General features: G+C 40.1%; 2 protein-coding genes and 3 non-coding genes across 5 annotated transcripts; 3 read left to right on the plus strand and 2 right to left on the minus strand.

Annotated features, from left to right (window-relative positions):
- Window positions 1-1,163: 1,163 nt before the first annotated feature.
- Window positions 1,164-6,131, minus strand: tpi (triosephosphate isomerase B). The gene is made up of 7 exons (XM_003450585.5): window positions 5,927-6,131; window positions 4,004-4,127; window positions 2,618-2,702; window positions 2,354-2,486; window positions 2,128-2,213; window positions 1,961-2,048; window positions 1,164-1,883 (listed from the first exon to the last, which is right to left on the minus strand). Exons 1-7 carry the CDS (start codon window positions 6,033-6,035, stop codon window positions 1,765-1,767), a joined length of 744 nt encoding a protein of 247 aa, XP_003450633.1. The 5' UTR covers window positions 6,036-6,131; the 3' UTR covers window positions 1,164-1,764.
- LOC112848289 (U7 small nuclear RNA) lies at window positions 3,485-3,540 on the plus strand. Its single transcript, XR_003222332.1, has one exon. It is a non-coding gene; the product is annotated as a U7 small nuclear RNA (small nuclear RNA).
- Window positions 6,132-7,324: 1,193 nt separating the features above from the next.
- On the plus strand, window positions 7,325-7,380 carry LOC112848288 (U7 small nuclear RNA). The gene has a single exon (XR_003222331.1). It is a non-coding gene; the product is annotated as a U7 small nuclear RNA (small nuclear RNA).
- A 779-nt stretch (window positions 7,381-8,159) lies between these two features.
- On the plus strand, window positions 8,160-8,215 carry LOC112848287 (U7 small nuclear RNA). Its single transcript, XR_003222330.1, has one exon. It is a non-coding gene; the product is annotated as a U7 small nuclear RNA (small nuclear RNA).
- Window positions 8,216-9,748: 1,533 nt separating this feature from the next.
- LOC100690935 (triosephosphate isomerase B) lies at window positions 9,749-14,392 on the minus strand. Its single transcript, XM_003450586.3, has 7 exons — window positions 14,180-14,392; window positions 11,654-11,777; window positions 10,863-10,947; window positions 10,612-10,744; window positions 10,360-10,445; window positions 10,193-10,280; window positions 9,749-10,115 (listed from the first exon to the last, which is right to left on the minus strand). Exons 1-7 carry the CDS (start codon window positions 14,286-14,288, stop codon window positions 9,997-9,999), a joined length of 744 nt encoding a protein of 247 aa, XP_003450634.1. The 5' UTR covers window positions 14,289-14,392; the 3' UTR covers window positions 9,749-9,996.
- Window positions 14,393-25,440: the final 11,048 nt, after the last annotated feature.

Raw genomic sequence — 25,440 nt, forward strand, 5'->3', positions numbered from 1 at the left:
ATCTGACCTTCTTGTTCTTGAGTGTAACAAGTGTTTTTCACCTTCTTGTAAACCCTCTGCATTTCCATTCATGAGGGCAACTCTTGATTGTTGATAATCACACATCTACTTTGTCCAACCACTGGTAGGACCTGGATGTCAGCCACTTCTTCTAACTGCTGGTGGTACATACTGTGCAGGAGCTTATCCTTCCACGATGGTTCCTCCTCTTGCTCCTCTTTTTTGGGTTTCTGCTGCCTGAGGCATTCACTGAGCACGCGGTCAGTTGGGGCCATCTTCCTGATGTATTCATGGATGTTTTTTGTCTCATCCTAGACTGTTGTACTGACACTCCCCCAGCCTCCTTCCTTCTGCTTAGCATACAGCCTCAGAATGCTGGACTTGGGGTGAAACCCTCCATGCATGGTAAGGTGGTCTTCCTGGTCTTGATGTCAGTGGCTTCTATCTCCTCCTTTGCCAACTTATTATCCCAGCAGGGTACCTGATCATGGAGAGGGCATAGGTTTTGATAGTCCAGATCTTGTTCTTACTGAATAGGATGAGGGACCTATGATTGTGTTGAAAGTAATCACATGTTGATTGATATAAAAGGGTGGTGTACAGAGACAGAAGTACTAATATATATATATATATGAGTTCAGAAATTTATAGACCTAACTGACCATTTACAACATGACTTCACTTGGATGTCTCAGGGGAGATCAGCCCTGGCCACATATGTATCGAGTCTTGCGCAGAGCAAGTGTAGAGTATTTTAGAGTAGCATAAAAACTGGGACCAAAAATGACCTCATGAAGGCATCCTGAGAGTGATTAGTGGTTTTATTGAAGCCTTCTTACAGTAAACAAGTTGTCATGACTGAAGTGGTGCATGTGCTTTTGCTTTTATTAATTGTAAACAGTCTAAAAACAATTTCTCTACACAAACTTGTAACTGGCTTCAATTTCCTCGATTCATAAACCTTTCACTGCCATGTCTGTTTTAGCTCAGCGCTGGGATTAAAAATAGCACTGCACTTCTTCTCTGCATGGCATTGTGCTAACAGGACTTCACTCCTGTAACATGATACTCCCTCTCCATTTTGAGAATACCACTGGGATTACTGTGTATATGGACACACAGCAGCCTCAAGTGGATGTGATGAAAGACACGAGGCACTGGAAGAGTCTCTAAACCGTTTATTATGTTTCCTTACAGCTTCCCTACCCTTATTCCCATCAGCTGTGACACACAATGTGATGAACATATAATTGACACTTTACTGTTGGCCGGACAACCAATGAGAGAATGGATCATGCACAACTAGAGGGAGGTAAAAGCCACAGAAAAAAAACAACAATCATAATTACACAAAAGAGACGCCAGTAAAAAGACAGATTTGATCGACATGAGCTGTCACACAGTTTTACACAGAAAAAAAGTTCATGAACTTTTACTTAAAGTGTGGACTGCCCATCCACCTCAAGGTGTAATCATCAGTCTTTACAGCTTGAGCACTTGGTGTTGCTTCTAGTTTGCACAGACTGTTCTCAGTGGACTTGACTGTTATCAGTGCAGTACAGTGTGTGTCAGCCTGTCCCTTTTCTTTGTGACAAAATACAACCCCCCGCCCCCAAAAAAAGGAAAATCAGGGAATGACATCATCACACAAATGCTTTGAATGAAAAAGGGGAAAAGGACTAAGTGCTGAGAGCGAGGGATGAAGAACTGGACCGTCTGAATGGAGTTGGACTCTAATCCAGTCGCATTGTAACTGCCCGCATTTTATGCCTTGGCGTTGATGATGTCGATGAACTCTGGCTTCAGGGAGGCTCCGCCTACGAGGAAACCATCAACATCCTTCTGGGAGGCAAGTTCTTTGCAGGTACCACCAGTGACAGAACCTGAGGAGAAGAAGCGATGCTTGAGAAGAGATCGATGTGGGACTCAAAGGCAAACAGCTACCCAGCACAGCACTGACCTCCGTAGATGATCCTCACAGAGTTGGCTACGGCCTCAGAGACGTTGGTCTTCAGCCACTCCCTCAGTTTATCATGAACTTCCTGAGCCTGAGATATTACACAGGTGACATTGTGTTGCAGGCTGTAAGCACAATAAGTTAAATATTCAGTGATTTCTAATATTTACCTGCTGTGGGGAGGCGGTTTTCCCAGTGCCAATGGCCCACACGGGCTCGTAGGCCAGCACGACCTTGCTCCAGTCCTTTACATTGTCTGTGAAAGAGACGCGTGATAAGACTTTATATTTCACAAGAGTTCGGATTTCCACCACACTCTGGCTTGCACAAGCATGTACAAGAATGTCTGTTACAACATTTCAACTCATGCTGGCATAAAACCTGTGAGCTGCGTACCTGCGATGACCTTGGTCTGAGCAAAGACGACCTTCTCAGTGATGCCTCCCTCCCTCTCATCCAGCTTCTCGCCAATGCATGCGATCACGCCAAGGCCGTTCTCCAGAGCGTGAGCAGTCTTCTGACCAATCAGCTAACAACATAGGAGACGATGATGAATATTTAACATTTTTTAAAAATCTAAACCACTGTCATTTAAAAAAACAAACAAACAAACAAACAACAAACAAACAAACAAAAAAAAAACACCACTATCCATGTTACCTCATCACTCTCTCCAAAGACGTGGCGCCTCTCGGAGTGTCCCAAGATCACCCAGTTCACACCGCAGTCCTTGATCATCGCAGGGCTGGAAGACGAGATTATCACACAGTGAACATAAATCAGAATTCCACGAATTCCATTGTAATGGATGTTTTCTCCCTCCCTGCCTGAGCGTGACACAGTTTGAAAAGACTCAACTTTAGCATTTTTGGCTGTAGCCATCATGGACTTTGTGGTTCTGAAATCAGGGAGACACTGCATGCTCCTATTGTAGTCATTTGTCAATTTCAAAGTAGGCCCATCCTAAACCGCACTCTGTTTCATCATCCATTTCCATGTCAATGTGGCTATAATTTACAAAAGTGAGATAAGACTTAAAATTAGTGAACAAGACCAATAATTCATTAGGAAAATGTTTGAGGCCCCAAAGCAAGCAAGAAGAAGCATCACTTCCTCAGACTTCAGGAAGAGTCGCCCTCTGCTGCCCATTAGAAAAACTGATCTGTCTTGATTGGCTTTAACAGCCTAGGCCACACCCACTCCTTGTAAAGAAACATTGTGATTGGTGGATATTCAGGCCAGTTGTAAAATATTTGCATATCTGACACTCCGTGAACTAAAACTGCACTTATTACACCAAAGTATAATCATCAAGTGCTTTTAGTTGGCATTTTGACTGTATAAGTATATACACACACACACACACACACACACACACATCTATATGTATATACTCATACATACATAAACAATTTATTTTTATATGTTTTGGTAATTCCTGACATCATGTTTGGAAGTAGAGGAGCACACTGTTACAACAGTGTCTGTGCCCGGTGTCCTAGTACTGAGAGGTTTGTGTCATCAGGCAGGACTCTTTGCTCTTACATATTTCTCTAGTAGGTTTCTCATAAAGAGAAGCCACCATATACTTGTTAAATATAAAACAACTGATAGCTGCAAGATGTAAAGTTATTTTTGATGAATAGACAAATATTAGATTTAATGAAAGCAACCCTGCAGGAAGTGTGGATAAGAGACTGATTTTAAATTGTAGGAGGTAACTCTAAGAAGATTATTCTAGATTGATTTGATTGTCCTCACCTTGACATCTGTTCTACTGTTAAATGAATCAACCCAGTTAAGAGTGAAAGGGGGGGGGGGGGGGGGGGGGGGGTGTCACTTTGGCAACACTCTGGGTTTCCCCTAAGATCACCCCTGGATTAATTTATTTTTACATTTATTTATATAGCAACAATTCACAGCAACAGTTGGCTTAAAGTGCTTGAAATTTTAAGGTAGGGACACGAGAACTCCTTGTAAGATTCATACCTCTGCATTTTGAGAGTATGAAATCAGGAATTAGGAAGAATAACCTGAATTAAATACCTGATCTCCCCAGTGAAGGCACCCTTGGGAACTTTGTAGCAGTTCTGAGCAGCCACACCGAACTTGGGGTCCAGCTTGGACCTGACAAAGTCCAGGTAGATCGATGGAGCGCCGCACACCACCTCTGTTAAAGGAGGACAAAGCAAAAAGCTTAGATTACAGTTAGTTAATCCAGTTACTCTTAAAACCAAATATTAGAATATTTATGACCACCTGACATCCATCAAGCAGAGTTTGAAAACTCCTTGTGGTACCTCAGAGAGGCAGCGGCTAATAATGTGCCTTTTGTGATTAGGAAAAGGCCCGGAGAAAGCAACAGTAGTAATTAGACTATCAAAGCATCCTCAATGATTAGTTTGACATGTTTTTATATATGCGTATCTACAGTTCAGCTAATCTGAGCCATGCCAAACACAAGAACACATTTTTCCACACGGCACTACTGGAACTAAAAGGCTGAACTGAATCCATCTTTAAAAATCAATAATCTGAGAGCTTAATGGTCCAGTGAGCAAAATTCAAAGCGAATGACTGGAAACTGTCCTCACTCTCAAACATAAAGTGATTAATTCTGAAGTTTAACTGTTACAAATTGAGTAATTCTTGCAGCATAAAATAAAAACCACAGGAAGCACTGGTCCAATATGAGGTACAGTCTGCAGCGGTCAAGAAGAGTACAGTAAAGTTAAGACACTGACATTCACATTGTAACTATATCTTTGGGGTTATGGAGTCTATATTAAACACTGCCCGTTATTATTAGTTTGGCAAAGGTCAGTCAGGTCTCCCGGCAGTAAAGGTCTGAGTTCAGCCTCCAAAAGGTCACCTGCCACGGCTGCATTCAGTGGAGGTCAGAGACAACCCATGCAGCAGAGTTCAAAGGGTCAAACAGAAGATCCAGAGTTTAAATATCCAACAGGTCAGCCTGAGGATGAAACAGGTGAACTCTGACTTTAGAGGCGAAAGCACGGGGGAAAAAAAGCTCGTCTTCATTTTCAATTCAGCTCTAAAAATGGGGTGGATTCATTAAAGGGAGCAAGGTCCAAGGATAGTCTGAGCAGACTTCAGTCCTGAACACTCAGGCCTGTGAGTGGTGCACACAGCATTGCAGTTGCATAACAAACACACAGGAGGAGCTAAACGGGCCTGTGACAGCGGAAACAGGCCTGGACACATTCAACAGCTCCCCGGCTGTCTTCAGAGTGTCATGCACTTAAAAAAGGGAAATAAAAGCAGAGCGCAGTTTTTTTTTCAATGAAACAGCAGCTGCTGCCTCTGTCTGGCTCATCTGCAGGAAGTAGACAGCAACAGGGCAATGTCTTCTGCTGCATTCAGGGCAGGTTGGGAAAAAACTGACTACACACTCACGTGTGAAGAGCTGAAATAAAATGAGTGCATCCGTTTTTTACTTATTTTTGACTTCTGCGCTGTTTAAAGCTTGAGCTGCTGAATAACACGGCTCAATATATGCTGACGAAAGAGCAACCCCATTAACGACCAGGCTGACTTGAATGCACCCCGCACATCCACAGCAGAGGCAGCTCTGCTCTGCTGGTCTACGTGCCGCTGCAAACGCACACCCACCACGACATGAATGGAAAAAGCCATCCGAGCTTCCCTCGTCTGAGCTCCGGCACGTCTGCCAGCCGCTGGTCACGATTTAGCTCGGTTTAAAACGACCTCACGCTAATCCCGACTTTATTAAACACGGCCTGAAGCAGACAGAAGCTCCTGGCGCCAACACTGTCATTGATTTTTTTATATATATATTGAATGAAACGGAAATTTTGACCGCGGAGGATCATTCAGCTGTGACACGAATACGCAGAGATAGGCTTAAAATAACTGAAAATATGGAGATAAGTGGCCAAAAATACTGAACCCCATTCAAGAGGGGTGATGGTGTCAGAAGAAGCCACATACCGACATTGGGGTCCACCTTGGCTCCGTTCATGGTCTGGATAAGCTCCCCCAGGCTTTTCTTGTCGCCGTTCATCTTCCAGTTTCCACCAACGAAGAATTTTCTGGTCATGTTTGCGATTTTGGAGGGATGTTAGCCAAAGAGTGAAACGGTACTGAAAGTCCACTGAGGTCCTTCTAGTCTGGGGCAAGAGAGCGGACGTAAATGAGCAGCTCGGGGTATTTATTAGCGTGAAGGTTTAACCCCTCCTCTCCCTCAGCGCCATTGGTTCACGCTGGTACGCCCGTAAAACGCGTTTCTGCCTCATTTTGAGGAAGAGGAAGAGGAGAATGTCATGCTGCGTTCAAATGCCGTGCGGGAAAACTAGCTTTTCCCTGGATGAACCCGTTAGTGAGGGCAACAGATATGAAGTGTAGCAATCGACAGTCTTGTAATTTTCACTCCTTCTAATTAAAGAAAAAATTTATTTAATTTAATTTAAATTTAATTTAAATTATTATTATTTATTTTTTCGGTTTTTTTGAGTTAGTCTCCAGAGTGTGTTCGTTTTTATTCCTTAAATAGTTTTAAAGATTAGCTTTTCTTAAGTATATATATATTTAGGGCCTTGCAGGATTGTCGGGGAACGATGCATCTTACCTCTATGTAAAACAACTACAGCTAACAAAAAATATAAATAAACAGTTGCAAAAAAAACCAAAAAAAAAACATGTAGGGATTTTCTGTTTATCTACTCGTTTAAGAGACTCGTTAATAACAGAGGAAGTTCATGGATGTAGTGAATGGGGGCATGCACAAGGTTCGTGTGATAGAGTAGGGTGGTCGAAATACGGTGAGATGAATGCAGATGGTACGCTGTAGCGACATCTAAAGGGAGCATCCGAAAGAAGAGGCAGTTATTACATTTAAGTAGTCTTGTTTCGATCAAATTTCAGCATTGATATGTATAGTATTAGCCTTTATTTGATCTGAATCCTCTAAATGATCAGACTTACGGTACCTTATTTTTTTCAATCATAATTATGGAAGTATGACTCGCTTCTGTTACTCAGTCATGACGGTCAACCATTTGATTGGCTGTGACGACACCGATCCCGCCCACCCACTCATTGACGGCTTGTACAAAAAATCTTGTGATTGGTGAACACTCGGGCCAGTTTTAAAGTATTTGCATATCCGGCATGCACTGCGCTAAGAATGCACTTATTATACTTCTAAAGTATAACTTTCAAAGGGTTTCAGTTGCTATATTGACTGTACATGTATTTAAATATATTATGAATTAATATTTTTAAATGTTTCCATTATTTCAGACATCGTATTTTACACCTACAGAATCACACCGTAACAACAGTATCTGTGCCTGGCGTTCTAGTACCGATAGGTCTCAATTTGGCAATAGGAATCTTTGCTCTTAGATATTTGTCTAGTAGGTTTCTCATAAAGAGAAGCCCTCACTCACGTGTTTAAAAGAAATACAATTGAAGTATACGTTCTGTTTTATATCAAAAGACTGAATATTCTGGAGGTTTCTTACTGCGTCCCGGGCCTACTTTACTCTTGCACTTTATTTCAATTTGTGTTATACTTATAAAATACAGACGGGGCTCAAACAGTGTTGTCCAACAAAAAATATTAATGAAATAATACACTTTATTGAAAACATATGTAAGATAAAGTAAACATATGCGTTCTTCGGTGGCCCTGGTGGAATAGAATCTATAATGTGAGCCTCTTATCTCTTGAACTCTTATCTGACTGCTCTCGTAAAACTACGTGATTTTTAAGACTGTTTAATGCAGGGGTGCCCAATCCCAGTCCTCGAGAGCTACCGTCCTGCAGCTTTTAGATGCATCCTTGTTCCGACACACCTGAATCAAATGAATGGCTTGTTATCAGGCCTTTGCCAAACTTGATGGCACGCTGAAGAGGTAATCAAACCATTTGATTCAGCTGTGTTGGAGTAGGGATGCATCTAAAAGCTGCAGGATTGTAGCTCTCGAGGACTGGGATTGGGCACCCCTGGTTTAATGTCACTGTTTGAAACCCCTTTTGTGTACGAGTGATCCCGGCCTGTGAGTCGTAACCACCCGCCTTTTGATTGGCCATAGTGACACAAGTCCCACCCACTTCGAGACGATTTCGTGATTGGTGAAAGTCACTGACGCTTTATACCACCATAACAACAGTGTCTGTTTCTGGCGTCCTAGTACCAATAGATTTCAACTCACTGACAGGAATCTTTGCTCTTTGATATTTGTCTAGCAGGTTTCTCATAAAGAGAAGCCCTCTCTCATGTGTTCAAAGGAAGCTCAATTGAGGTATGTTTTACTGAATCCCACAACTAGTTACTCTTACCCTTTAATTTCAATTTGGGTTACACTTATTAAGTCCAGACCACGCTCAAACAGTCTTGTCCAGTAAAAATATCGATAAAATAACACACTTTATTGAAAACTTAAAGTGAACATGCGCATTCTTCGGTAGCCCTGCTGGAATAAAATCTATAATGTGAGCCTAACTCTTATCTGACTGCTCTCGTAAAACTACGTGATCTGTTTTATGTCACTGTTTAATATTGTAGGCCAGTGTCAAAGAGGCTTCAAAAACAAAAGCAATTCCTCTGAAAATGATCAGGTCCAAGGACCATTTTAAATTTTCCCTTTAAATGTCCCTTTTCTTTGGGACAAAATATAACCAAGTAAAAAAAAATAAATTACGATAATAAAGGAAAAGAAGGGAATGACATCATCACACAAATATTTTGAATGAAAAAGGGAAAGAGGACTAAGTGCTGAGAGCGGGGGATGAAGAACTGGACCATCTGAATACTTGGACTCTAATCCGCTCACGTTGGCCTTTGCCTTGGCGTTGATGATGTCAATGAACTCTGGCTTCAGGGAGCCTTTGCCCACAATGAAACCATCAATGTCCTTCTGGGCGGCAAGTTTAAAATCACCTTTGTGTACAAGTGATCTGTGCCTGTCATTTGATTGGCCATAGTGACACAAGTCCCACCCCCTGCGTGACTACTTCATGATTGGTGGAAGTCAGTGTCACGAACCGGGCGTACGGTCATGACAAAAAAAAAACAACCCAGACATGGTTAGGAATGTATTCCAAGCTGCTTTATTCTTTTAAACAAATAAAACAGAAAAGAAACCCTATTGTCAAAAACAAACAGTGGTATGTGTAATCAGTACCACCAGTAGTGTGTGAAGGAATGGATGAGTGGAAGATGATGCATGTAATAGTGTCAAAAGCAAAAAACAAACCTAAGGCAGCCAAAGTCCAACCTGGTGTCTCAGAGCCACCCAAAACTATGCCCTAAAGGCTTTTTATATAGAGTCCTAGCACACTGGCCCAGGTGTCACTGACTGTAAACGGGAACTCCGCCTCTCCAATGCCTGCAAACAAGACACACATGAGCCAAAAGGAAGGCAGGGTGCAGTGGGCCATCACATATACTAGTACCAGAAGGATGGGGAAAGAAAAGTAAAGAGGAGGAGAGAAATAGCTCAATGTTAATGAAGCTGGAGCCAATGTTATGGAAAGTATGGCTGCCAGTGGAACTGGGTCACCAGTGTTTATTGACAATGTGACTGCTGATAGAATTAGCAGTAACACTGGTTCCTTCCTTGACTTAGCTGCTGTTGTTATATATGGATAGTTTTATAGGCCAGTTTTAAAGAGGCTTCAAAAATAAACAAGCATTCCTCTGAAAATGGTCAGGTACAAGGACTGGAAGCAACTAGTCTGAACCAGTCTGAGACTAAAATGAGTACTGTTATGAAAGGTTATAAAAATGAGACAAGACACTGAAATAGTCTTTAAATCATTTATATTTATTATGTTTCCTTACAGCTTTCCACCCCATCCCATGTCTTTGTGACAAAATATATAATCAAATAAAAAATAAATTAAAATAATAAAGGAAAAGGAGGGAATGTCATCATCACACAAATACTCTGAATGAAAAAGGGAAAGAGGACTAAGTGCAGAGAGGGATGCAGAACTGGACCGTCTGAAAGGAGTTGGACTCTAATCCGCTCACATTGCAGTTGTCCGCATTTTATGCCTTGGCGTTGACGATGTCGACGAACTCTGGCTTCAGGGAGCCTTTGCCCACAATGAAACCATCAATGTCCTTCTGGGCGGCAAGTTCTCTGCAGGTATCACCTCTCACAGAACCTGAGAAGAAGAAGCGATGTGTGAGAAGAGATCAAAGTGGGACTCAAAGGAAAACAGCTACCCAGCACAGCACTGACCTCCGTAGATGATCCTCACAGAGTTGGCTACGGCCTCAGACACGTTGTTCTTCAGCCACTCCCTCACTTTGGCATGAATCTGCTGCACCTGATATATCACACAGGAGACATTATGTTAGAAACGGTAAACACAATAAGTTAAATATTCAGTGATTTGTAATATTTACATGTTGTGGAGAGGCAGCGTTCCCAGTGCCAATGGCCCACCCAGCCTCATAGGCCAGCACGACCTTGTTCCAGTCCTTTACGTTGTCTGTTAAAGAGACATGTGATCTTTATATTATTGTAGGGTCTTGACATTACAGTGGCAATTTTACTGAAGTGAACTGAACTGATAAAACTTTAACACCTTTAACAATGCAACATTCCAGCTCTCATGTGCATATGAAACCCCAGTGACAGTGTGAGGAGCTGCATACCTGCGATGGCTTTCATCTGAGCAAAGATGACCTGATCTGTGATGCCTTTCTCCTTCTCTTCCCGCGTCTCTCCGATGCAGACGATCACGCCGAGATCGTTCTCCTGAGCGTGCGCTATCTTCTGACCAATGAACTAACAGCACAGGAGGCAATGACACATGTTTTGTGTGTTTTACTTGTTTTGAGGAATTCAATTCTTTACATTTGCAGTTGAAAAACTAAATGAACAGGATAAAATTATCTGTAGTTACCTCATTACTCTCTCCAAAGATGTGGCGCCTCGTAGAGTGTCCCAGGATCACCCAGTCCATACCACAGTCCTTGATCATCGCAGGGCTGGAAGACCAGAAGCATTCCCATGAAGACAAACTGATTATCTTCTTTTTTTCATTGATAAACAATATTATGACCCAGAGTCATTAGTTGTATTCGACTGTGATGGATGGTTTTGTCCTAACTGTGTGAGGATAGTGATTTTAACATGGTTGAGTTTCAAGGATAAGAGATTGACCAAAACATGATAAAGTCCCACTTTGAAGCCTCAGTTTGAACATGTTAGCTGTCACCATCGTGGTCATATATAAATGCATACAGTGTTGATTTGTGAATCACAAGGTAGTTAAGTCCTAACCCATACCTTGGTTGGCTGTAGATAGAGCAGGTCATCTACTAATTGAAAGGTTGGTGTTTCAATCTGCTAATACTCCTGATATTAACCCCAAGTTTCTCTCTGATGAATCAGAATGTGTGTGAATGATAAATAGAAAGCACTTAGATAGAAAAAGTGCTGTATGAGTGGGTGAATAAAGTGCTTTTAGTGCTCAGGTAGAGTAGAAGAGCACTATATAAGAACCAGTCTATTTACCATTATTATATTTGTGTAAATGGAGCTAAAATTTATAAAAGGAAACATCATGCTGTGATGCTCTGCTTTTCCTAAGATCCAGAATTTGGATACAGACTTTTAGCACCCAAAGCTAGCACCATGATACCAAATAACTGAGTTTATTCTATCTTAAGCAGAATAAAGTGCACTGTGTACCTGATCTCTCCAGTGAAGCCACCACTGGGAACTATGTAGCAGTTCTGAGCAGCCACGCTGAACTTGGGATCCAGTTCGGACCTGGTCAGTTCAAGATAGATGGCTGGAGCAGCACACACCACCTCTATTTAAAGAGAGAGAGAGAAAACACAATACTTGGGTTACAGATATGTATTCCATTTATTTATCAGGGCTCAAACGAAATATTACAATATTTACAACCATCTTCCTTAACATCCATGAACTAGCTGGAGTTTGACACTTCCTTTTGGTTCTTCAGAGAAACTGTGGTCATTAGTAATGTGGTTGTGATGGCTCAACATAAAGCTGCATCTCTTGACATCTGATTAAGAAAAGCCAGCCGAAGAAAAACGAAACTAAACTACGTCACTCTTGACGTTGGTCTGCAATAACTGTTTGTGTGCAGTTTGTCCCACAGTGTTGCAGGCTAAACGTCCAGCTGCTGTATTTCACAGCTGATCACTGCATGTATACTAAGAAAATCTACTCAAGCAAACTGAGTACATTCATTAGAATTAAAATTTTGAATCAAATATTTGTATTCTCATGTACTAATATTTTATTATTACTATATTAATACAGCACAAGGTTCCATTGCCTGTGTAAACAAATGGTTAGTAGAATTGTCCTTCAAGCAGTTACTTTTTACTTTGTTACTTTGAGTACATTTCAGAGCCTGTACTTTTTCACTTTTGCTTGACTAAAAAAGTTACTTCTGTACTTCAACTTTTATTGGAGTATTTTTTAACATGGGTATACTGCTTCAGTTAAATCATTTGAGTCCAATGCTGAGTCTTTAAATACTGACCAGTCAGTATATACCATGCATCCCTGTAACATGGAAGTGCCTTCTCCATACCAGACCTCACTTCTCTTCTTATCAGTTTCCCTCCATTAGTATAGGCTTGTACACAGTGAATAGGGACTGAAGCCTGTGCATTTGCCTTGGGGTGTATTGTTGTTTTTTTATGGCTTATAGACATTGGAATGACATATGATGAGAGTGCTTTTATAAGTAGAGTGGGAATTGTTATCTTAAGCATTTTGACCTATAGACCCATTTGTGTTGACCTATATACACAGGCTAAGTTTTATTTTGGCAGTGTAACCTGTTTTTAAGTCATAAAGATGTCAAGTAATTACTTCTTACTGTAAGACTGGCATAATAGCCATTATTTCTGACGCTATGGTTGACCTTGATCACATGGCAATATTAAAAATGAGTGTTTTTCCTTTTCTGCTTTTACACAAATACTATTTTGTTTGAAGCAAAGCTTTTAAATTCAGTCTACACAAAATGTCTTGTGTCCATGACTTAGTGACATCATAGCACAGAACATAAATATAATAAATAGGATTTATTTTTTTTTTTAGCACATAAACACAGCATGTTATAGGTATGTAGGGGCTAAAATATGTATTTTTGGTTATTGTTTTGACTCACATTTGTCACTATGGAGAACTTCAACAAACAGTAACTGTTACAATGGGTGTGGTTTCACCTTAATTACCTGGTCACGCCTCAGGTGGCGTGGAAGGAGAGAGGATGAGTAGTCCTCAGATATTTTCTGTTGATCCGACTCTCATCACTCATGCATCACTGACTGATTGGAATGAAATATTTGGTTTATTTCCTGTTTGTTTGATTAATTTCATCATCCATCTAAGGAAGAACGGACTTTGTTGAATGAGTCACAGTAAAAGCCCAACTTAGCCTCTCAGCGGCTTTTCTTAAAGGAAGTTGTTCCTACAAGATGCTGCAGAAAAGTATATGTACAGATTGAAAACTTCCTAAGAAACTAACTGGGAAGAGCTGGCCACAATTGTGCAAAGTAAACCAGCTGACAATGGATTGATGAAATATTGACCGTTACATGTTTGTGGAATACCGTGAGGTGTGTTGTGCCATTAATTCAAGTTGCAGCTAATGATATTTCGCAAGAATGCATAGTGAGAAACACCCATGGACTAAGGCTTAATCTCAAAATGAACAACATTGTTTCTCTTTAACAAATGACCCCAATACGTCTTCCTACTTTTTACTTTAAAACAAAAATATGAGTTTTTTCCATAAAGCATTTTTAAATTCAATGTTGTTTAAAAACTTGTGGTATGCTGATGAAAGAGCTGCACCTTAACAACCAGCCTGACTTGAGTGTATTTTGCGCTTCCTCAGCAGCCTGTGGACTGTGTGCCACTGCACACACACACCTGCCAGCTGGACTAATGAAAAATTCTCCCGAGCTTTCCTCATCTTCCCTAACATTTTTTTCTATAGAAGTTAATGAGGTTTAAAATGACCTCAAACTACTCCTGAACTTTTGCAGATGCTCCTGGCATTAATAGTGTCTGTGATTTTTTTTTTTCCTTGAATGAAAGAGCAATTTTGACCATGGAGTTGTGACATGAATACAAGGAGAAAAGCTTAAATTAACTGAAAATAGTGCAACAAGTGTCTAAAACGGGGAACCTTCAAATGGAGAAATAATATCAGAACACACATACCGACATTGGGGTCCAGCTTGGCAGTGTTCAGGGTCTGGATGAGCTCCCCGATGCTTTTCTTGCTGCCGTTCATCTTCCAGTTTCCACAAACAAAGAACTTTCTGGTCATGTTTGAGGAGCTTTGTGGATTGTTTTCTGAGGATTAAAACACTACAAAGCCAACCGGGGTCCTTCTCTTCTAGGGTAAGAGAGCAGCTCGGGATATTTATTAATGTGAGAGATTTAACCCCTCCTCTTTCTCAGTGCCATTGGTTCATCCTGGCATGCCCATAAATGTAGTTGTACCTCATTTAGAGGAAGAGATGAGTTGTGTTATGATGTGCTCATGTGTCGTGTGGTAAATGTCTTTTATAGCAAATGAGAGAGCATTTTCAATTTATTTTCACTTTTATTTTTGATAAATGTAGAAAGAGTTTCATTGTGAGAAAGCATACAAACGGGTACCAAGAGAGGAAGTGTGGCACTCTTTGAGGAAGTCAGGAGAGGTGAAGGGCTTGTATGAGGAAAGTGAGAAATCGGTGAGGCAAGAGTGACAGATGACTTCAAGGTGAGGGTGGGCTTACATCACTGACCTTGCTCTGAGCCCCTTCTTGTTCGCACTGGTAATGGGTCGGTTGACACATGAGGTCAGGCAGGAGTCTCTGTGGACCATGGTGTTTGCAGACGACACCGTGATCTATAGTGGGAGTGTACCTCCACCTCTTCAGATAGAGGTACAGGGTTTAAGAGTATTTTCCTCTTGGTAATAATTTTCACACAGATTATCACCAGCATTTTAATATTAAACAAATATAACCCGAGTGAGTTTTTAAATGATGATTTAATTTATTAAGAGAAAAAACTATCCGAACCTAGCTGGCCCTGTGTGAAAAAGTAATTGCCCTCTGATTAATCACATTTTTTTTCTTTGTTCAGTTTCACTAACCATAGCAAGGGCTGACTGAATAAAGAAATAGCTTAAATCAGGGATGCCAAACTCATTTTACATCATAAGCCACATACAGCCTGCTTTGATTTCAAGTGGGTCAAACCAGCAAACCGCCCCTTTCTGTCAGTGTAAGGATTTTTAACTACACGTTTAATCCCATTTCATATAAAAACAAGTGCAATTTAAATAGTAAATGTTAGTTTTTCTACACTGTAAATAAATTACAGAAAAATTTCTAACAGTAAAATTTCATGGTATGTTCACATTTTGGACAGTGAAGACGGAGGGTTTAAAAGAGTGAAAGAGGCCATCTATGTCCACTGTGAATGACCAGTGACCCTTGAACAGAGGGGGTGGCTTACGACACCAGCTGTCTACCACTTATACTCCAGTTTTCAGATCCCTTCCTTAACACCCACTCACAACTTGCGTCAATTGATCTCAAAAGGTCACATGATAGACTGAGGTAAGGTCTCACTATTAGAATGACCCACACCCTTTTTCACACCTTGGCACATGTGATGAGGCACATGTTCAATAATTGGTCAACAACCGTCTGAAGGGACAACTCCCTCTAGGTCTTGATGCATGCTGAATCATCCAGGTAAGGAAATCCCAAAGAGCTGATTCTGTTCACCTGGATGTAGCGTTTTCATAACATAACATTTGCATAACAACTGAAACTAGCATGACTAATATTGGGCCGAGAGGTCATTGTTAGTCAACCTCGCTGAAAACGCTACGTCCAGATGAACAGAACAAACTCTTTGGGAACTTGAGTTTAAATACCTGGAAATCTTCAGCATTTGGTTTTAAAATTGAAGAAGCTTCTCTTCTGCTAGGTGAAACATCTTCTAGACACTTAAAGAAGTCCACTTGATTTTCTTTCCAAGCTCCTTAGATTACCACGACCTGGATGACTGAGAACCTACACACACAAATTCTTTTTCATTGGATTCCATGGATCTTCTCTGTGGTCTTATTCTTTTTCTCCTGCACAGCAGCTCAGCGTCCAATGTCCAATAAGATTGTCATCCAGCAGTTTTTGTCTTATTAATATGTTTCAGTGCCACTGAAAACCATACAAGCCCATCTACATGACATAATGCTCTGACTTTTCTTTAAAAGTTACATAGATTATATCAGTGGTTTGTCATGAAGTGAGTGAATCTGTGCATTTGGTAGAGCTGGGTGACATGACCTCAGATCACTTTGATGATTAGTTGAACATGTTAGATTCATCGTTATTAATTAGTTATTAATGGGTTTTTTCTTGCCCTTCAAAGTTCATTGACAAGGTTTGTAATGTAAGGTATATTTCAAGCTACTGAAATCACACACAAATGGAAATCTCTTATGAAAAAGGTGATATTTTGGTTTTAGATTATCAGGGCCATGTTAAGAAAAAAACATTGAAGAGTTTTATTCATTTTGAGAATAAAGTGTTGAGAAAAGGGTGAACTGTCTCAGTCCTCGGGGGTTTCTCGGTATGTGTTTCTCTGTGCATTCTTGTAACATACCATTAGCTGCAACCTGATTTTCTTATACAACACACCTCCATTTTTACTACACAGTTACGTAACCATCAACATTGCATCCATTCACTGACGGCAATTTCACGTTGCACCATTGTGGCCAACTCTTCTGGGATTGAGTGTGTTTTTTGTTTTCTGTTTCTTTCTTAATAGACCCTTCACAGGCCTCATATTTATCACGCAGCAGTTTATGTACAGAAAGAGAAAAATAAATCCCTTGGTACTAAAAATGATTCTGAAGCACAATGTCTCAGACTCATCTACACAAGGTATTTTGTAGAGGGTGCAGCAGGTCGTGCACTAATTGGCAGTAGTTATTTTAACTTTATAGTCAAAATCAGAAATAAAAAACAATTTTTACCACTCAGCCGTTAAAGGCTGACGGGGCATTGTTGTTACCCTGCCAGGTGGGCGGGCGGGCTGACAGACAGACTGGACAACCAAAGTTTGTGACTTCAATAACTTGAGAATGAGGTGACATATGATTTTCAAACTGACACCAAATCTCGGAGTGGTTTGAATCCTGGTGACCTTGACCTCAAGGTCAAGGTTTTTTTCTGAAAATCTGGTGAATACAGTAAATTGAGAAAGATGTCAGATAGGATTTTCTAATTCATATCATAAGTGCATTTACTAAAAGTACTGGAAGAATTTGAATCTCAGTCACCTAAACCTCATGATCAAGGTAAGAGGTCAGCTTTTCTGAAAATTTCTTGAACATGATAACTTCATGTTTACATTTACTAAAAACCTCAAACAAATCTGATCACAGTGATCAGATTTGAGCTTTTCTCAAAGTCAGATTTTTGGGGGAAAAAATCAAAGATCAACTTCATTAGTTTAAGGGCGTCTCTCAGTATGCATTCTTGTGTTTTCTTGTGAAATATCATCAGTTGCAACCTGTTCTTCTGAAACAATACACCTCCTTTTTGCACAAATGTGCAACCAGTGATATTGCATCTGTCCACTGCCGGCTGTTTCACCTTGCACAACTGTGGGAAATTCTCCAAGATTGTGTGTGTGTGTTCTTAATTTTTTCTTTCTTCTGAGCAGACACAATCATTTCATATTTATCACCCACCATGTTTATGTGCTGAAAGTGGTTCAGCTTTAATTCAAGGCATTTAACAAAAATGTCCCCAAATTTTAAAAGGCTCACATGTAATCGGACAAATTATCGCTACCATCAGTAAAAAGCAAAGTTGGGTTACCTCCTTTAAGATGCTCTGCTAGGCTGTTTGTCTTCAGCATTCTCTACTGAGTTGAGTTCAGGTGATTCATTTGATTGCTGCAGAATAATCCTCTGCCCTTCAGAAATGACTGAGTTGCTTTGTGTTTTTTGCATCGTCTATGCTTGAAGTCCGTATTGTGAAGCCTTACCTGCTGCACGTCTTGTTTCAGCTGCTTCCTTTAGATGTCAACACAACAAATCATCTACCTAGGATTTTACTTTGATTACTACTAATGATTTTTTAAATTTTAATCATACGTTTTTTTGGTTTTCACCCATCAAAGTTCACTGACGAAAACACATTATATTTTTTCGAAATTTGACAATCACCTGAAAATCTTAGTATCTTAGTATTCGTTCTTATGTATTCTTGTGAAATATCATCAGTTGCAACCTGATTTTTCTGATACAACATACCGCCACTGTAATGCGCATATGTGTAATAATCGACATTGCATCTGTTCATTGCCAACTTTGCACAATTGTGGCCTTCTCTTCACAGTTTGTTGGGGGTTTTTTTGTCCTCCTGAACAGACAGAAGTTCTCATACATACCGAAAACCATGTTTATGCGCAGGAAGACAAAAAAAAAAAATCCCTCGCCACCAAAACCAATTCTGAAGTCCTATGACGCTGACTCATCTACACAAATATTTTGTGGAGGGTGGGGCAGCTGTGTACTCATTGGCAATAATCTGACTTGAAACAACAACTTTAATCTTAACATTTCAAATTTTTCTCAACATATTGGATCCTGGTTGATGTTATTTGGACTCAACATCTGAAAATCAATTTAGACTTTATTCTCAAATGAACAAAAAAACCCAACATCGTTCTTTAGGGTTAGGTTATGAAAAGCATCCGGTGTAAAACTCAAATCAAACATCTGCAGCTTGTGGGAAGAAATCTGCTGATACATATATATGGTATTACCTTTGCTTACTGAAACCATTTGCATTTGACTTCTTTTTGTTTGATGACAATATGAAAACACAGGCGCCAACAATGAAGCCAGTTAAATATAAAAGTAATGAACAAACTCCTGATGCTATAATATGGAACTCTTTTTTACTCTTGCCTATAATTAACTAAATTATACATGAATATTACCTACTACTCAAGGATAAGGATAAGGGGAAGCGAATGGATGGATGGATGGATGGATGGATGGATATTATATTGTATGTGAAAAGGGACCGTGTACGATATTAACAGAAATGTAGCCATTCAATGCATTGTACCAGAGTTAGCTTAAGCTAATTTGCATCTGTAGTCCATTGGCAGGTCATGAAAAAATATATCTCTTATATAAAAGACAAAAGATGTTTCGGTAATTGCATGGTGGAAATTACTTTTTGTTCCATGTATTCATGTGACATTGTTTTGCAATGATTTCCAGTTAGTATCATGTAGTGCTGTGTGATGGTCAGGTTGCTGACCCAAATGCAGAACTCGGGATGCAGAAGTGGAACGAAAATAGACTTAATGGCTGTTTAACAATTTCAAATAATTCAGTAAAAAAGGCTAAGTATGAAAAAATAGACTTTTAGGGACTGAGACAAAGAGGCCAACAGTGGACACTCGGTAATACTGCAGGATGAGTGTTGTTTTGTTCACCTGTCTTGAGCCAAGATCATCCATGGAGGAAAAATGAAGATATAAAGAGAAAGTATGAATTTTGGGGTCTTGTGATCCATCTTCTGTCCCAGCAGCTTTATTTAAATCCCTGAAAGTGATTACATCTCTCCCAGAGCTCCAGTTCAGTGGCACATCTACATGTATCCCTTAACTTATACTGCTGCCAGGATGAAACCTTTAAAAGTATGGACAGTATGGACAATAATACCACCATGTGGGAGGTTCATCATTAAAGCAAAGATAAGTGCAACATAGCAAGCTTAAACAAACTACCAAGTATAAATCTTCTGTTTTCTCAACCTGTAAGTTTACAGCGTAGGCCCAGAAAAGTTCCTGTGCTATTAATTTGTCACATTATTGTTGTGTCATAGTAGTAGCTGACAGAGTATTTTTACAATGTCAGGTAAATCATTCCTACAGTTTAAATGAGCCACCAATGACAGCATGTGTCGCTCTGGGGAAGCAGGGATTGGTAACATTTGGTCTGTAAGGCAGGGTTAGGAGAGGTGTGCTCACATGTTGGTGCCATACTCCACACATTTTCTGGCAGTTGTAAATAAACGTGTTCAAATGATGGCTGGATGGCAAAGGACTGCAGTACTGTTTTTGACCTCTGAGAAGGCGTGTCCCAGTAGCTTGGATGCCATGTGAAAACTACAGTGGCTTGCAAAAGTATTCGGCCCCCTTGAACTTTCCCACATTTTGTCACAATACAGCCACAAACATGAATCAATTTTATTGGCATTCCAAGTTAAAGACCAATACAAAGTGGTTTACACGTGAGAAGTGAAACGAAAATCATACATGATTCCAAACATTTTTTACAAATAAATAACTGCAAAGTGGTAGAGATGGCACGATACCACTTTTTTATGTCCGATACCGATATCATAAATTTGGATATCTGCCGATACCGATATGAATCTGATATAGTGTGTTTTTTAATCAATAAAACTGTTTTTTAATATATTGCTGCATTTTGTATAAGTTCATACTCAGGTTTAAATAAACAACAACACTAAAGCTATTCTGTTATACCTGTATGTAAAAAATACACTGCGCCCAAAATATTTCATAGTTCAGCAACACTGATCAATCTAATAAACTTAAACCTGCTCCATCCCTCCTATTCTGGTATTTTAAAGAGTACTTAGCAGAAATTTTAAGCAACCTAACTAATAGGGTTGCAAACTCCCAGCAAAAAAAAATAGGGAACCACCCCCCACCTTCCACCTCATGATGCTTAATCGACGTAATGAACTTTAATTTGATGCAGGGTGAAAAAAATGCACAGAATTAAATTATTTTTCAAGAATAATTAAATAGATTCAACATCTTTCTTCAACAGAACTGCAGACTGCACAGATGGTACCTTCCCAAAGGAAAAAGTACTATAGCTTACTAGGGTATATTAGACTTAACAGTTACTATATACAGTAATGGACTTCTATACATTTTACATCAGATTAAAACTTTGGGTGTAAGATTCAGATAATTATTTATTAAAAGCTAGACATTTTAAATGAGAATAAGAAAGAAAAGTATGTCTTTGTGCCCCCCTTTCCCTTTTAATGCCCTATCGGCCCCCCTGGCTAAACTTTGCTAGATCTGCCCCTGCACAGTCACCAGCCGTCAGCTACGTAGAAAAGGATCCTGGTGTAGAAAGTAATATTAAATAAATTCTAACAACAGCTTATCAAGCTTAAACGTGCTGCTGTTGTTCAGCCGCTGGTTTCCTCTTTCTGGGGCCAAAAAGTGGGCCAAAAACAAAGAAGAGAGACAACAGAAAAGCCGATCAGCTGATCATTGATCAGTTTCGTGATTGAAGTAGCAGCAGGAGGGGGAGGGAGAAGAGGCATCGGTTGTTAAGCTTAACGTGGGAATGCTTTACAAACATTCAGAGATGAACTTACACACTTGCTTTACTTCTCTCTGGGATAACTTCCTCGGAGATGAAATGCTGGTTTGCTAGCCAGGCTACAAATACACACAGCCGCTCTATCACGTGAAGCATAATGCTCTGACGTGCTACGGTTATGAGCCCAGTTACCGTGTCGCAAGTTTTGTGAGATGCTTTTTTGATATTTAATGGATCGGATTACATTTTTTATTTCTCTCCGATATCCGATCCAGTAATTTACGTCAGTATCGGACCGATACCGATACGTAATATCGGATCGGTCCATCTCTACAAAGTGGGGTGTGCGTAATTATTCAGCCCCCTGAGTCAATACTTTTTAGAACCACCTTTTGCTCCAATTACAGCTGCCAGTCTTTTAGGGTATGTCTCTACCAGCTTTGCACATCTACAGACTGAAATCCTTGCCCATTCTTCTTTGCAAAACAGCTCCAGCTCAGTCAGATTAGATGGACAGCATTTGTGAACAGCAGTTTTCAGATCTTGCCACAGATTCTCGATTGGATTTAGATCTGGACTTTGACTGGGCCATTCTAACACATGGATATGTTTTGTTGTAAACCGCTACATTGTTGCCCTGGCTTTATGTTTAGGGTCGTTGTCCTGCTGGAAGGTGAACCTCCGCCCCAGTCTCAAGTCTTTTGCAGACTCCAAGAGGTTTTCTTCCAAGATTGCCCTGTATTTGGCTCCATCCATCTTCCCATCAACTCTGACCAGCTTCCCTGTCCCTGCTGAAGAGAAGCACCCCCAGAGCATGATGCTGCCACCACCATATTTGACAGTGGGGACGGTGTGTTCAGAGTGATGTGCAGTGTTAGTTTTCCGCCACACATAGCGTTTTGCATTTTGGCCAAAAAGTTCCATTTTGGTCTCATCTGACCAGAGCACCTTCTTCCACATGTTTGCTGTGTCCCCCACATGGCTTGTGGCAAACTGCAAACGGGACTTCTTATGGTTTTCTGTTAACAATGGCTTTCTTCTTGCCACGCTTCCATAAGGCCAACTTTGTGCAGTGCACGACTAATAGTTGTCCTATGGACAGATTCCCCCACCTGAGCTGTAGATCTCTGCAGCTCGTCCAGAGTCACCATGGGCCTCTTGGCTGCATTTCTGATCAGCGCTCTCCTTGTTTGGCCTGTGAGTTTAGGTGGACGGCCTTGTCTTGGTAGGTTTACAGTTGTGCCATACTCCTTCCATTTCTGAATGATCGCTTGAACAGTGCTCCGTGGGATGTTCGAGGCTTGGGAAATCTTTTTGTAGCCTAAGCCTGCTTTAAATTTCTCAATAACTTTATCCCTGACCTGTCTGGTGTGTTCTTTGGACTTCATGATGTTGTTGCTCCCAGTGTTCTCTTAGACAACCTCTGAGGCCGTCACAGAGCAGCTGTATTTGTACTGACATTAGATTACACACAGGTGCACTCTATTTAGTCATTAGCACTCATCAGGCAATGTCTATGGGCAACTGACTGCACTCAGACCAAAGGGGGCTGAGTAATGACGCACACCCCACTTTGCAGTTATTTATTTGTAAAAAATGTTTGGAATCATGTATGATTTTCGTTCCACTTCTCACGTGTACACCACTTTGTATTGGTCTTTCACGTCGAATTCCAATAAAATTGATCCATGTTTGTGGCTGTATTGTGACAAAATGTGGGAAAGTTCAAGGGGGCCAAATACTTTTGCAAGCCACTGTATGGATAAGCTGGGCCCTGGCCACCCTCACCCTAAGTACTGGGACGGATGCAGCGTGCTTAGCCATCTCCACTATTACCAACTTGGGCCACAGAGGGAGCTAGAAGATCAAACTGGTCAACTGCAAGGGAACAGCCTCCAGACTGTTGCTTCGAGCGGACTTTGAAGAGGTTAGCTTAGGGAAGCTAACCAGTCTATGGCACAGCTATTTTTGGAAGGAGTTTCACTCTGAGGCACACAGTGAGCCATTTCACTTTGAGGTACATAATGAGGAGTTTCACTTTGAGGAGGCATAATGAGCAGATTCAGATTCACATTGTGAAGAAGCTGAGACTGTGGTACACTATGAGCAAGTTCAGCGTGAGGCACTAACTAAAGGAGCAACAAAAAAACTCTGATTTCATAAGTTAAAAACAAGGATCAGTGTCTGAATTGGCAAGTTGGAAAACACAAAATTCAAATTCATACTGAGCCAACTTGGCAACATGAAACACAGTCTCTGACTTCCTAGCAGGCTCGTCAACACGAAACACAGTCTCACGTTTGTCTGGCTCGGAAACAGAAAATCCAGTCTTCATTTTTTCCAGGCTTATATAAATAAAAAACATGGATTTCAAATTGGCCTGGAACAGAAAGTTCAGTCTTACTCATTTATTTGGCTGTAATGATTGATTTATGCATATATATTTTGTTATGTGTTTGTTGTTGAAACTTGCTTGAGGAATAATGCAATAAATGAAAATATATGATGTGGCAGTGCATAAAATCTGAGTAAATGGTCCTATTTGTCCTCTCATCCATTGGTGTTAACAGCACTCTAGTCCAGCGTTGGCTGAGGCCCCCTCGTGGTCCATAGTGGAACTGCAGGTGGGCCCCAGTAATAACAGAAATTCAGTTTGAAATTACTCACAATTATGTACAGCTACATATCTAAGAAAATGTAAGAGTTATATAAAAAAAGACTTAAAACTGGTAATAGGAGGTGGTTAGCTTGTGATATTACTCATTAAGCTCAGCTAAATTTACTGCTTGTGTATTAAAGTTTGGCAGCTGTGTCATGGTTTGGGACTCAAAATTGATGGAATTAGATATTTTTCTAGAAGGTTTTTCATAAAGAGAAACCCCCGATGACTGTGGTAAAACAAGAACTTTAAAGTTGATTATACGAATTTAGATTCTAGAGTACTGCTTTCAGTTTGCGTTAGAGGCAAAGGTAAAACAGAAAATATCTCATTTTCTGGATGAATGGCCAATCTGCCAAGCCCCACCCCCTAATAACGGCTTAGTATAGAAGCGCTCTGATTGGTGGGTAGTCGAGTCCTCTTTAAAATCATTTGTATTATACTTAAATAGTTTATTTTTCAAGGATTTCTAATGTTAATTATAGAGTACCTTTTAATGTTGTTGTCGTTGTTTTTTTTTTAAAATGACATATACCCACAATATTTAATTACCAAATGGGAATTTCTTTTGTTCACGTTGTTGTTGTTGTTGTTGTTGTTTTTAATTCAGTGTTGTTTGTTGAAAATGCAGTGTACTAAAAAAAATACATTAACAACATTTGCTGATCATCATTAGTATGACAAGTTGTTAAAAAAAACCGTAGTTTAAGCTGTGCTCCAATAAGCAGAATAAATATGAAGCTCGATCCAAGAAAATAACATGTTCCCCCGACTAAGATAAAAACCCAAAATAAGTGGAAAGAATGAGCTCAGTAAATAGTCAAAGTAGTTTAAAATAAAGGAGTAAAGTAAAGAAAATACAATACAACATCATATTGTTCTTCCAGTTGGTCACATCTACTTCTGCCTGCTGTATTTTTGTTAGTGGTACTATACAAAAACCACACACCATAACAGGTCTCACCACCATCACGTAAACTTTCCCTTTCAATCTTGCTGCTATCCTTCTGTTACAAATCGCTCCTGACATTCGTCTCAGTGTTGATATAGCTGAATGAAAGGCTCCATAGTATCATGTTTTTGTCTTTATATAGTTCTCTATTACAAAATACACTCATCTGTACAAGTTATCTTTTGCGCGTTATGTCCTGATTGTATTCTGTGACCGTGGTGGGGAGATAACTTATTCCTATAAATTATTCCATGCTTGTTATTACTTTTTGTCAAATGCCATGTGGACATCTCCTGTACTCTGTATAGTTGTTTGACTTAAAATCTCAGAAAGACAGCTTGTTTGTGTAGATTGATTTATTTCAGATTTCCGTAACACTTGTCTGCACTCGAGACTGTTGAAATAAACAAAAAGGGGACATTTTCCATTTTTAATGTTTAACTAAGTAAACTGCAATATAA

Source organism: Oreochromis niloticus, linkage group LG11 (assembly GCF_001858045.2).
Source record: "Oreochromis niloticus isolate F11D_XX linkage group LG11, O_niloticus_UMD_NMBU, whole genome shotgun sequence".
Classification (NCBI taxonomy): Eukaryota; Metazoa; Chordata; class Actinopteri; order Cichliformes; family Cichlidae; genus Oreochromis; species Oreochromis niloticus.

Coding starts and splice junctions, on each gene's coding strand:
- LOC100690935 (XM_003450586.3), bottom strand. CDS start 14,288: ATGACCAGAAAGTTCTTTGTTTGTGGAAACTGGAAGATGAACGGCAGC. Junction 11,778..14,179: donor CAAGCTGGACCCCAATGTCG/GTATGTGTGTTC, acceptor CTCTTTAAATAG/AGGTGGTGTGTGCTGCTCCA. Junction 10,948..11,653: donor GGCTTCACTGGAGAGATCAG/GTACACAGTGCA, acceptor CTGGTCTTCCAG/CCCTGCGATGATCAAGGACT.
- tpi (XM_003450585.5), bottom strand. CDS start 6,035: ATGACCAGAAAATTCTTCGTTGGTGGAAACTGGAAGATGAACGGCGAC. Junction 2,214..2,353: donor TCAGACCAAGGTCATCGCAG/GTACGCAGCTCA, acceptor TCTCTTTCACAG/ACAATGTAAAGGACTGGAGC. Junction 1,884..1,960: donor TGTGAGGATCATCTACGGAG/GTCAGTGCTGTG, acceptor TCTTCTCCTCAG/GTTCTGTCACTGGTGGTACC.